Source organism: Falco peregrinus, chromosome 7 (genome assembly GCF_023634155.1).
Source record: "Falco peregrinus isolate bFalPer1 chromosome 7, bFalPer1.pri, whole genome shotgun sequence".
Classification (NCBI taxonomy): Eukaryota; Metazoa; Chordata; class Aves; order Falconiformes; family Falconidae; genus Falco; species Falco peregrinus.
Genome location: NC_073727.1, coordinates 12,018,543 through 12,031,410, shown reverse-complemented (window position 1 = coordinate 12,031,410; position 12,868 = coordinate 12,018,543). Strand labels below are relative to the sequence as shown.

The window sequence follows — 12,868 nt, the reverse complement described above, 5'->3', positions numbered from 1 at the left end:
ATGAGTCAAACAGTGTGAGAAGAGAGAGCTGGTGTTGTGCACCAGGATTAAGGCATGTTGGATTGAAAGTATCTGGTGCAGTAGGGCTGCAGTAGATAGAGAGATGGTGGAACTGAATGTATTTCTGATAAGAAACAAATAATTGAGGGATGATTAGAGAAAGCTCCATTTCTGTCCCAGCACTGCAGGATAAAGAGCCTCAGCCCGTAGTTGCCTCCCAAGGCATGGTATCTGCTAAGATGGTGTCACATCTGTAGAAGTTATCCCATTTGGTTCTGTAGGTCGAATGGATCAGTAGCCACTAGAAAAAGATACACAGCAGATGTGATGTCTGCAGATATTCAAGAAGCATTGCTTTTTCTGTCACCTGCAGAAGCAGAGGATGTTGCTGTCAACATCTCCATCTGTTGTCCAGCAACAGTTGTCGAGCCTGTACTTCAGGTGACAGTTTACTGTTGGAGCACATGGAAGGGACACAAAGCTTTGAAGCTGTCACAGGGCAACCCAGCAGCTCTGGTGAATGGTTTAACAAGTGTTTTGGGTGGCTCTGCTTCTGACTATGCCTGTGAAGGTCTTGCAGCCAGTTTCTGACAGTTCTGTTCTTTTTCTACAGACTGCTAACTGTTAAGTACCACTTCTAACGCATTACAGAATGGGAGGGAATGCTCTGGGCTTCAGTAGGGCAGGATCTTAATGATTTGAGGTAGAATGAAATAAGCTGGATGAGAGGATGTGGAGCAGGAAAATAAAGTCCATATGGGATCCTAGGCACCTGAAAGATATTTGAAGCTATGCCTTTGCCTGTTGTCTGTACCAGCCACTGTTTCACAGCAGCCTTTATGCCTTCTAACATTATGCTGCCATCACCCATCTTCCCAACAGAGCTGAGCATGCTAAAGCTTTGAATGTTGCTTTTCCAAAACAAGAAAAATTGTGCCAAGAACAAAGGCTGTGCTTGGATAGGCAAGGAAATGCCCCAGGAGAAAAAAGGGGGATAAATTTGACATTGGAGGAGGAGGAAAAGTTCAGCAGTGGGTATGGATGTTTGATTAAAGGGCGCTGCGGAGGTGAACAGAGCAAGGGGGGATGAGAATCACAAGGTGGCCATTACAAAGACCCTCAAAATAGGGGAGGGTGCAAAGGAAGGCTGCCAGGTGCACAGGGAACTCTGCTAACAAAACCTATAGAATATGTAGCATCCCAGCGTGAAAATAGTGGTACCTCAGTGGACAGTTGCATGGTGGGCCTGCTCTTCAAAGTAACTGCTTGCAGACCCAAACCAACCCACAGTGAGGGATCAATTTGCACACCAGCAGTGACCCCAGACTGTCTCATCTCTTGGAAGGTTGGTACTCTACAAGGAACACGAAATGAGCATGGGGCAGGAGAGACTTGGTTGGCTAAGGCTTACCGCAATAGGGGAGGGAAGGTGTGGGACATTTGTATAGACGTAGAGATTCCTGCTTTGTTTTCATCTCAACTGTTAATCCAAGGTCAAAACTAATCTGTCTGCATCTTCTGTCTCCACTGCTTTGTCTGTAGATTTTAAGAGCTTGATGTGTGGTCTCTGTGCTGGCATACTAGTAACCTAATCTTAATTTTGATGCCAATAATCATAAAATGGCTTTACTGTAAATTTGGAACAGTCTGCCCTTTGTAGGCATTTCACTGTTAAGCTGTTCTCTGGAGCCCTGATTAATAACCTAAATGACTTATCTTAATTAGCTAGTCCTCAGCCTTAGCATTGGGGAAAGCACAAATCTGACAGCTTTTAGAAGTGAGTGGAGCATGATCAGGGAGTCTGCAAACATTCCTGCCTTTGTTCTCATTTAGAAACCGTTTCTACCAAAAGAGGGATTTATTTATTTTTTAAAAAAACTTAAATAATGGATATTGAAGACTGCCTTTTAATATATGCTGTGCTTCTTGTTGAAATTAGTGCGCATTTGTCCTTGCGCCAGCTTTGTGCTTTAGCACGTCAATTACTTCAAAATACAAATTAAGTCTCATTTCTCAGAGATTTTATACATAACACACTCCTCTGGGGGCTGTTCCACGGTGCATGAATTGCTAGGGAATATTACGTCAGTATGTCTAGAATACCAGTGCTGGGAGATACGCCATCTAAAATAGGGAGAAGCGGTTTAATCGAATTTTGTTCCTTTCTAAGATCATTGAGATATAAGCTACTGGGAGCACTACTGCAAGCGTGATCATTTTTGTTCTCTGAGCATTGTAATGAATTTTCCTTCATGAAGGAGTGTGGTGGTAAGAGAAACAGATGCATATACAGGAAAGCAATGCTGCGTGTTCTGGATGGTTGAAGTCTCAAGCAAGTTTAACAAAAGCTTGTTGTGGATACATCACTCCAATAAAGAAGGCAAAATTCCTTTTCCCTGCCCCTAAATACTGAGCAGTTTTCAGCTTTTTCCCTGATGGGTAAATTTTTCTGGAATTCCAACAAGATTTGAGTATTCCAGAACCAAAGTCACAAAGACAGGCCTGGGCAAATTTTTCAGAAAATTTGCATTTGTGTGTGCTTCTAAATCTTTGCAAGCTCTGTGGTGTTACAGTACTGTTTGAGTGACTGAGCACAGTGTCTGCTGCTTCTCATTTCTCTTTCCAGCAGGTTATTTCTGCTGACTTTTAGAACAAGATGAAGGTCAGATGCCTAGTTGGTTTTAAGAGGTGTTCAACTGTGGTGGAAGTTATGCTTGTAACATACTGTCAGTGAAATAAAATCGAAGGCTTGTGTACAAAAGGAAGGGTTATGTGTTTTGCCTTCTGCGTGACAATGCAGAAGACTCCTTTTCTAGAGGGATCACTTGTAGGAAGGAAGCAGTAGCTTTACTTCAGTGCTCTTTCAGTTGGTGGGACTGTGTTCTGTTAATTATAGTCACCTTACTAAGGGATAAAAGTTCCTGCACTCTTAACACAAACATGTATGTACACCTACAGATGATGGTGACAGCTCTCTTGAAATGCATAGCGATGTGGACTGCACTGTAGCAAGATAATACGCTAAAGCTACTGCAGCCTGCTACAAATGCGCCAGGCATTTCCCCGTTTGCAGCAGCATGTTCCTGGGTCGGTCTGTTTTGTTGGGTTGTCTCCAATTCATGATCTAAGTAAAGGATCTAAGAATTAGTGCTGTGCCTGGGGAGTTTGATGAGGATGTTCTGACTGGTTGGGTGTGTGTATTGCTGGCTCCTCTCATTTATGGGGGTGCACGCACACTTGCATTGCAGCCTAATGGTTGCTGCCAGCAGAAATAAATCAGAATGTTGCTGCAGTGAAGCTACTGGGCCGTTTCCTTCTGGTCGTCTTGTAGTAGCCTTTCTTGAAACTGAAGTTCCCATGCTCTCCTTTTGCTGGCAGCACTGAAGCCTATGCAGATTCAGTAGGACACGCAATCTCAGTTATGACTAGAGTCTTTTCCTGCCAAGCAAACAATCTTCAAACTGCACAACAGTGACAAGAACCTCAGGAAGCCCTTAAGCTGAGGCAAAGGACGCTGTATTTATCAGTAGCTGTGCCAGCTAACCTGAGGTGGTTTTAAAGCAACAGCCTCTTGAAAGGGACTTGAGATTAATTAGCAGTTTATAAAAGGTATCTGCTGCCTTGATTCTCAGCTTGTCTCCAGTTGAGCTGAGCAGGTATGTTAGCAATTGCATCTGCTCCCGCTGGATTCCTTATAACCTGACTTTCTTACCATTTCTCATTTAAGATTTATGTCCATCTCAAAGAAGGGAGTGGTGCTGACGGGCTGGATGCTTTGAAGAACAAACCGCAGCTTCACAGTATGGTGGCCAAAAGCCTTTGTCAGAACGCTTCTGGGAAGAACTACATCATCTTCACTGGCCCAAGCATTACCAGCCTGAATCTCTTTGAAGAATTTGAGAAGCAAGGTCTGTATTGGGTGACTCACTGGGTTTTAATGATGACCTAGGGGCCTTCTGTCACTGAATTTAAAAAAAAAACTCCCAAAAGGCTACACTGATATTTCAGTTCCTTGTATAGATAAGTTGGTCATCTCTAAGAAAAGTTCTTATTCATTAAAAGGTACTATACGGAGAGGACTTTCTAAGTTGCTCTTTAAATCTTCCTCTTTAAATCTTCTTAAAGTTCAAAATAAGGATGTAAAAGCATCATAAATAAGGTCATTTAAAGCCCTTGCTTGTGTTCTTTGCCTTAGAAATGTGAGGACTACTCTCCTATATGGCCTGGGGACTTACCAAGGGATTTCCTAGCTGCTTGTGGTTTTTCTGTTCCTGTTATGAAAGACCAGAAAGGGGATGATTCCTTAAAAGTGTGCCTTGGAAGTCCTTGCAGGTTTAATATCTGTTAAAGATGAGACTTCTCTAGATGACTTTTTATGACATTGCAAAAGCCCTAGCACAGTTTCAGGGGTTTTCGCTGGTATCAACGTGCCTTGGCAGGACAGTTCTTACTTTTGAAAGCATAATCAACTCTACATTAGCAAAAGCACTCCTGCCAGCAGAATGTCTGTCAGTATGGCTCTCCCAGCCAGTTTCTTGCTAGTGCAGAGGGTAATCCCAGGTCGTCCTCTCTCTCAAACTCCCCCTCACCTTGGGTGTGGAAAAGCCACATGTTACGTTGCTTTCAGAAATGCTGGAGGCTTGTGACTCCCCGTAACTTACAGGCTCCTGCACTCCTGACAGCCAGTTTTAAGTCATCTCAATGTAACTCTTGGCTCATCCTTCAGTCAGCCTGGCCTTTCAGAGTCGGGGTGGTGCACAGAATGGATCCTTCCCATTAATAAGGCTGGAGGCTGCCACTGTGCGTCACGTATGAGGAGGCTATAGGGCCGTTTCCCTTTTCAGCACACCACCGATGACTGAGTTTTGCTTTTGGCATGTTTTCTGGCATTGCAGAAAATTAAACCCGCTTAGAGCTTTATATTGATGAAACTTGACCCAAAGCAGGGGGAAAACCTGGGAATTGAGACAATGTGTTGATTCTCATTTAAAATGAGAATGCCAGTGAGCTGCGCCAGTGCTGTAGCTGAGTGCTTCAGACTGCGCTGGCACTGAGGGCTGTCTCTGTTGAGCTCCGTGCAGGACTTTGCTCCTGCATTATTCCAGGTAAGCTGGAAGCTCACAGAGCACAGTGCAATAGCAGCATATTCTCACAAAAGAGTCATGGTTTCCCAAACACTGCGAATAACCAAATGGGAAAGAAGTCAAGCATATTTATAGTGCACTGGAATTTTTCCTCTGAGCAGACTGGTCTTTAGTGAATTCACAGCTGATTATAAGCATTACATTTTTAAGACTTCCAAAGCAATGAGGAAAATGTGGGTTCAAAAAAAAATGTAGAGAACTCACAGGTATTTGAGTTAAAAAAAAAAAAAAAGTAGAGAACAGTACCTGAGGTGTGTTAGGTTTAAATGTGTCCACTGACAGACTTGACTGCTGAGTCATACCCTTTATGCTCTACTAGGGAAGGATAAAGACAATATGGCATGACACAGCTGGTCCGTAACCCTGGTGAAAAAAATGCATGGCTACTAAACCAGTTGAGTGTTTATTGCTTAAAGATAATTCAGATTGTTCACAGGGGTGAATTATTCATGGGCTTTACACTGAAGAGATCATTTAAATTAAGAGTTTCTAGCAGGTAGCAAATTCGCTAATGTCTTTTTAAAGCATGTAATTTTGACTTACTATCTGATCAAATATGCTAATGCTATACTGAGATTTCAGTTTGTTTCGTGATTTGTTATTTGGCTTCATGAGACATTTTATGATATTTGACAGCTGCTTCCAGAATTAAATTTCAGATCTGGTACATGCTGTCAGCTTCCTAGGGGTGAAGCTGTGGGGTGGGTGGGTGGGGTGGACACTAAGATAGCAGGTTTATTGGCTTTGCAAAATAGTGTGCCATCCTGTATAGAGAAGATCATGGGGAGAATGTGAAAATATTTCTGTTTAGTAAGGTCATGGCATTGTCTGCATTTGCCATGAGTTACTAGGGGCTAGCTTAAAGGTTTTTCAGGGGGATGTTGAACTGGAAGGACTGTGAGAGACTGGCAGAGGTAAGATTCTAGAAGTGTCAAGCAGTGGTGAAGTCAGTAGGAGCCCGGGAGGAGGTGGTGTTTACTGACTCTACTGCAAAGCAGCTAATGTATTGCCAGCACCTGCTGGGATCCTACTGCATCAGCAGTACATTTGGGGAGAGGCAGGCAGAGGAGCCTGAACTCGGCAGAGACATCTCTCCTAATGTATCACACAATCACCCTCAGCAATGACCTTAATGCTTTTTGTGGTATGTGGCTTAGCCAGCTAAATCCAAACAGGCCCACACCATGACCAAGAAGTGTCATGAGAGCCTGCTGAAAAGCATCTATACTTTGATGCTTATGACAGTTCAAGACCCGTTCTTAAACTGATGAATTTATTTTTCTTGTTCAAGACAACTGAGTTTCTGAGCTAGAGCAGAATCAGTGGTAGAAAGATCCCACTAAGAACTGAAAATAAAAAATTGGTACTGATCTTAACTGCTTTACATTGTTGGGGGGGGGGGGGGGGGGCTAGTGTGTGACTATCAACAGAGAAATGGGGAAGATTTCAATAAGCTGATGTTTAGAAACTAAACATTTTGGGAACCTAAACTGACATTTAAGGGAACTAAAGAGATTTCTGGAAAATCTAGAAAGAGGCACCCAGTAAAAATGTATTATTTCCTTTCAAAATTCTTGATGAAAAGCACCTGGGGTCTTGGTAGCCCAGCAAGTTGGGCATGAGTCAGCACCATGCCCTGGCTGAGCAAAGGTGGTCAGCACTATCCCGGGCGGCGTTAACAGGAGTGTAGCCTGAGGGAGGTGATTGTTGCCTCCTACTCAGTGCAGTTTTGGGCAGCATGCCCCCCAGTACAAGAAGGGCATTGCTAAACGGGAGTAAGTTCATCAGAGGGCCACCAACCTGACCAGAGCTGGACCACATGCTTCGCTATGGTGAGGCAGCTGTGCTTGTTCAGCCCGAGAAGAGAAGGCTTCGGGGGGAGGACCCAACAGTAGCCTTATGCTACCCTAAGGAGGTTATTGAGAGAATGGAGCTGGCTTTTCATAGTGGTGCATCGTGGAAGGATGAAAAACAACAGACACAAGCTGAAACAAAAGAAGTAGTTCAGACTAGAGGTAAGGTTTTTCCTGAGGGCAGTGGAGCAGGATGCCCAGACAGGTTGTGCAGTCTCTGTCCTTGGAGGTTTTCAAGCCCAAACAAGATAAAGCCCTGAGCAGTGCTGTCTGATCTCAGTGCTGACCCTGCTCTGAGCAGGGGATGGATGGGACTAGAGACCTCCCAAGTTGCCTTCCAACCTGAATTATCCTTTAATCCATAGGACCCCGTGATCCTATGAAGATTTTTGTGGAACCTTAACAGTCATTTGCTTTTCCTAACCCAAACCCACACATGCATCACTGCAAAACCGACAGTGTTTATTGAAAGCCCGCTGTGTAGTGCTTTCACTGTATCACAGTAGATATGTGACTAGTAATATAAAGGGATGCCGGCAAACATAATTCTAAGATCTATGAAGATACCAGGAGCTGAGAAAACTTCAGAAAATAACACAGGGCACTTTGATCTTCTGCAAAATCAAAACCCTGAATAGACCTCTTTTTTTATTTTTCAGGGGACATGCAAAGCATTTCTTTCTCTGGCCTCTGAATAAAGGTGGAAACCCTGCACTGAAATGCCCCAAATTCTCTGTTCTGCGAGCAGACAGCTGTCATTATTTGCTGTGACATTCATTCATAGTGCACATCCCTTTGTCCCCCTCTAAGCATTAGTGTTATCCGTTGCAGAGGACAGAATCTCCTAAAGCCCTTTGTCCCACGCTTCCCTTAAACGTATGATCCCTGAAGGTCTCTTTTGCCCTTTGTGAACCAGCAGGAGCAGCTGGCTCTGCCCCACAGAGTGGCTGGGGTTGGCAAAGCTGCAGGAGTTGCCAGCCTGGGTGACCATGGCACTCCCACAAGCTTTGCAGGATCCTGCAGCTCCAGCACATGGACTAAAGCAAGCTCTCAGCTCCTTCCCACAACAGGCCCCCCAGCTGCTCTAGCTCTGATTTGACCCAGCATTGCGTGCAAGGATAAATGATTACAGAATGTGTATTTTTACCTGAACTAGCTTGAGCCTGGCTGCCTTTGCAAATGATACTAATGAAGGTTGTGGTGAAACAGGCTTCAGCACGAGCTCTCCAGGGCCTGGAGACCCTGGGAATAAATCTTGGGTGACTACATCACATTTCCTCCTCTTCGCTAAGCTAGCTTAGGTATATGCATTTATCTTGCAGTTACAGTTTAAGATGACCAGGGGAGGACGGCCTGTCTCCACTGACTCCCGTGTATGTGGCAAACACTTGTGATTCTGATTTAATTATACACAAAAACTTCATTGAGCCAGATGGGCATAATTTTTATTGCTTCTATTGCTATAGTAACTGGGCGGTTTTAAAAAACTCTACAGATTAAAGGTGTCATCCATGATGAGAGATGCTAGTAAATCTGCAGAAGTGCTGCACTTTTCTAGGCTACGTCGCAGGAAGGTTACACAGCGTGTTCCTGAGAGAAGAAATGGTTCCCATTATTCTGTGTAAGGAATGAAACATCTGCTGGAAGCTTTCTGCAGGCTTACTGCCTGAGCTGAAGAAAAGGCTGCAATTAATTATTATGGGAACTCAGAGATGGCTGTTGCTATTTTGAAGCTCTAGCAGAATAATGTAGTTATTAGCTTGGTTTTACACCGTTGCAGTCTCCTGGAGAGAGTATCACCCTTCAGTGAGTCGTAAACTTTTGGCAGCTAAGGAAATTCTTCTCAGGCTTGTTTGTTATCAGGGCAGAAAGATCTTAATATTGGCTAGAAGAAAGCTTTCTAAAAGTTTCCTACGTTAATGTCAGTTTGCAGGTACATGACTTGTGTACCTCTTAGCAAGACAAGAAATTAAAAAAAAATAAATAAAGCCTTCCACTGGAGGTGCAGTTCCTCCTATATTGTTTGTAAGCCTGTTGCCACCAGGCTTTTCTTGTTGTCTTTTGTGGAAGGAACTTACAGATTTCCAGGGACTGATTTACTTGTTAGGAATAATCAATGGAGCGCAGGTTTCCACTTTTAGAATGAAGTTGCCCTGTTGCTGTGTTGGTTGACTTTCTTCTGACATGAGTGCCTTACATTTCTGATGGAAGAGCCTTCGCTCCTTGTAGACCTGCCCACAGCAACTGAACCAATTCATGAGTATTACCAATTATTATATTAGTGTTCCTATAGTATCTGGGAGCTGTCGAGGGAATGCTCAGCACGCCGGGCACTATATGAACCATGGACAAAGGCTGCACCTGCACTCAGGGGTTAGGTCATTCCAGACAGAGGCAGAAAGGCCACATAAATGGAAGCCCAGGAACAGAGGAAACGTGCTCAGGGGAAGCCAGGCGCTGTAGTTCTGACTTAGCATTTCCCCTGTAAGAGTAGCCAGTTATCCAACTTGCAAAATTCAGCACAATGAAAACTTTGATCAAGCAGACTTAGCTGACAGATGAGCTTTAAACTACTACAAGCCTCTGCTGCCATATGAAAGATGTGCGCAGATGTCACCTGCTTCCATGCCCGTTGGTTTTTTTCCACTGAGGTGGGTTAATAGAAAACCTAGGGACGCTGAGGAAATTTCCATCCAAGTTTTCCTTGGATTCAATTAATTTGATCAAGAAGATCTGCTTCTCTTGGAGTAATAGAAACAAACTGTTATTATTTCACAGCCTTATGACATATTCAAGCATTGTTATTAATGTTGTTTCCAAATCTTGTTTGTGGCTGCATTGAGATGTGTTTTGTGGTGTTAGATTTTAGTCACTGCTTCTTTCACATCTCAAAAGGCCAAGAGGCTGTGAGCAGCAGAATGTCACCTGTGGAGCGTCTGATGTCTGTGCAGGACAAGATCAGTGCTTACTCAGCTGGGGCACTCTTTGCTTTATCTCCTTACTCTAAATGCAGTTTTCATTGAACTTGTATTTCCATCTTCTCCATTCTTCTGGCACATGCATTTTTATAAATCAACCAGTGATTTCAGTGGTTCTTAATTGCTTAAGCAGCATTTCCTTAATAAGCCAGATGATGCAGATGCAAAGAGTAGTCAGCTAAAAATGAAGAACTGGGCAGCACAGTGAAGTAGTAGATTAAGCCAGTTTGTCAGCTATGTATATTGTGATTAAAAGTGTGTTGGGAGTCAAGTAGGAGAATTTATTTCAGTTAACATCTAAGATGCTATGGCTTTCCCTATCTCCCTGCTCCCTCCACAATTTATTCTCTTACTTAAACATCAAAGACTATCTTGGATCGTAAATTCTGATTTTTTTTCCATAATGCATATCACCACTGGGGCTTTTTTCAGTCCAATTTTAAACGTGTTGTGAAGACTATTGCACAGATTATAGATGTTATTGTGGGGAAGATACCCTGAATTCTTCTCCTTGTCATTTCATCATGCCTGTGCAGGAGGTGTCAATACATTTCATCAGACTTTCTGCACTTGCCTCAGTTTCCAGAGACACGTACAACACAAATCTTTAGTATTACAGGAGAAAGCCAGTTGGCTAACAGATCTGTTGGACTAAAAAGTTCTAGGACACGCTTTTTCTCTAGTCAGGTCATTCAGACTTACTCCACTGCTCTTGCTTTTTGGGTTCATACAATGGTTTGCTGATAAGAAGTGGTTTTGTTCACATGCAGAGATTTACTGCTGTGGGTTGCTGAGCACGAGGAAGAGTGACTGCACAGGCCTACCTCCGTCCATGCTGAACAACCCTGAAACTCCCCAGTCCAGAGGACAGTACAGAATAAGAATGAAGGGAAATATGTCCTTGATCTGCTGGTACAATAAAGGGCACTTTCGTTTTTTGACCAACGCCTATTCACCGGTTCAACAAGGTAAGCAATATTCCTACTGCTCTTCTCAAAACTTCACATGCTTTATGTGACAAGGCAAAGTGAGTCACTGAGTTTGATAATAAGCCTAGACGAAGAGCTTGATCATCATAACATCCCAGATAAACGGTAGCAGTCATGATTATTTCCCTTCTGCGTCTTGCTACAGCTATTCTTTTTCCCGAAAGGTTAAAAACCTACTGCTAATGTAGCCTCCTTTGCCTGAGCTGGTGGAGGCAGTATCCTTTTAGACATAAAGATTGTATCTTTGCTGATGGTCAGAGAAGGGAAGATGTTTGTTTCATAGCACTATACTAGCCCCATTTGCAAAGCATCTTGTAGGATTGCTACTACAGAAAAAATAATAAATGTCATAATGTACTTAGATCTCTGAGCATATCCTACAATTGATTTATTTTATCCAGTAAAAACTTAGTCATAAACAAATGTCTTTTTGCCAGAAGTAAATATGATTAAGACTTCCTGTTGTATGTTGAATTGATTTTAGCAGTTGATGAAAAGACACCAAAACAGATAACTTGGATAGTTCAAATAATTGCAAAGGGTTTCTTGATACTGAAATGTTGGGGGGGTTTTGTAAGTATACAGATGGTTTTAAGAAGGTTTGGAAACTTCTGTAAGATGCAATATGATACCAACTTTTGAAATCTGTCTTTGAGTGAAAATATTGTTTCAGTTTCTTTTCATTTTTATTATTCAGGTTTATGTATAACTGCCTAAGACAAATAAGAATAACATAAACCTTTAAATGTAAAGCCACCAAATCGAAGGCATCTTGTATACTCATGTTCTGAATCCTGAGTGACTCTCATGTGTGTACAGGCTACAGAAGCAAAGTTAAGGCCCTGAGCTACTGTATGGTATGCTGAGAAGTTGACTTAGTGTGTTGGTCAGTGCCTTGCCAGAGGACTCATTACCTTAGCAAAGCATGGCTGATGCCAAGGAATTCTGCTGAGCACCCCTGCGGAGGACTTGGTGACTCAAATGGACTGTTGTCTCAGCACAGATGCTGAAAATATGTACATGAAGGAAATAATATGGTTTGGGGACCCTGCTGAAGTGCAGTGTTGATCCTCACGAGGGGCTTTCACCATTAGGATTTGTGCTGTTTCTCTTGTGCGCTTTGCTGTCTGGAGATTATTCAGCTGCACTAACCTGACAAGAGTTATCACTGCGTGTCACCTGGTTTTCACAGGCTAGCACAGAGCATTTGGTTATAATTCATAAATATTACTAGAAAAATACCCTGTTTGTAAACATCAGTGTTAACTGCCTTATTAAAAGAGGGAGCAAAAGCAGACTCTGCGCTGGCAGCATCCTTTAGAAGCAGCACATGGGAGTGCGAGCTGTTGTGCTTGTGACTGACCTTGGGTCTGTTTTGGCAAAGATGGGATTGTAGGTTGTGTGTGTGAGGTAGTTTAACATCCACTGGTTTGGACTTGCACGTGTGATGGGCAAGACCTACCCGGCACATTGCTCACCAAATGCTGGCTGGGACAGTTGACATAGTTCACAGTGAATCAGAGCAGAAAACAAAGGCTGGCTTTTTAAAGAGTGGTGCTGGGAGGAAGAGAGTCTCTAGTGCAGAGCTGGGAACAGATGGAGACTCGGTAGGAAGGCAGGAGACCAGATTGCCTGCCTCTAATTTGGCATCTCTCAAGTCAGTGCAGCAAAGCTAGTTTAAACCAACTTGGAGCCCGACCACCGAAGTCTCCTCTAAGGCGTGTAAATATAGAGGAGGAGGAAGAAGAGGAATCCATGCTCCTTGAGGCAAACCTGTAGCACAGACCTGCTGAGCACGTGTGTTCGACGGGAGAGGAAGTAAGGACAAAAGGAAATAAAACCTACACAGGGTAGTTGGACAGAGACTGATGCCAGTGGGATCGCCGGCCACATGGTGCGTGTTT

At 43.3% G+C, this 12,868-nt stretch overlaps 1 protein-coding gene across 1 annotated transcript in view; it reads left to right on the top strand.

The window, feature by feature from the left end:
• The window catches only part of PGBD5 (piggyBac transposable element derived 5), a 73,776-nt gene that overhangs the window by 47,419 nt on the left and 13,489 nt on the right, over positions 1 to 12,868 (top strand). The window contains exons 4-5 of the mRNA XM_055810857.1: positions 3,728 to 3,908; positions 10,746 to 10,943. Of these exons, the coding sequence (XP_055666832.1) occupies positions 3,728 to 3,908; positions 10,746 to 10,943 (379 nt within the window). The remainder of the gene's footprint in view (positions 1 to 3,727; positions 3,909 to 10,745; positions 10,944 to 12,868) is intronic.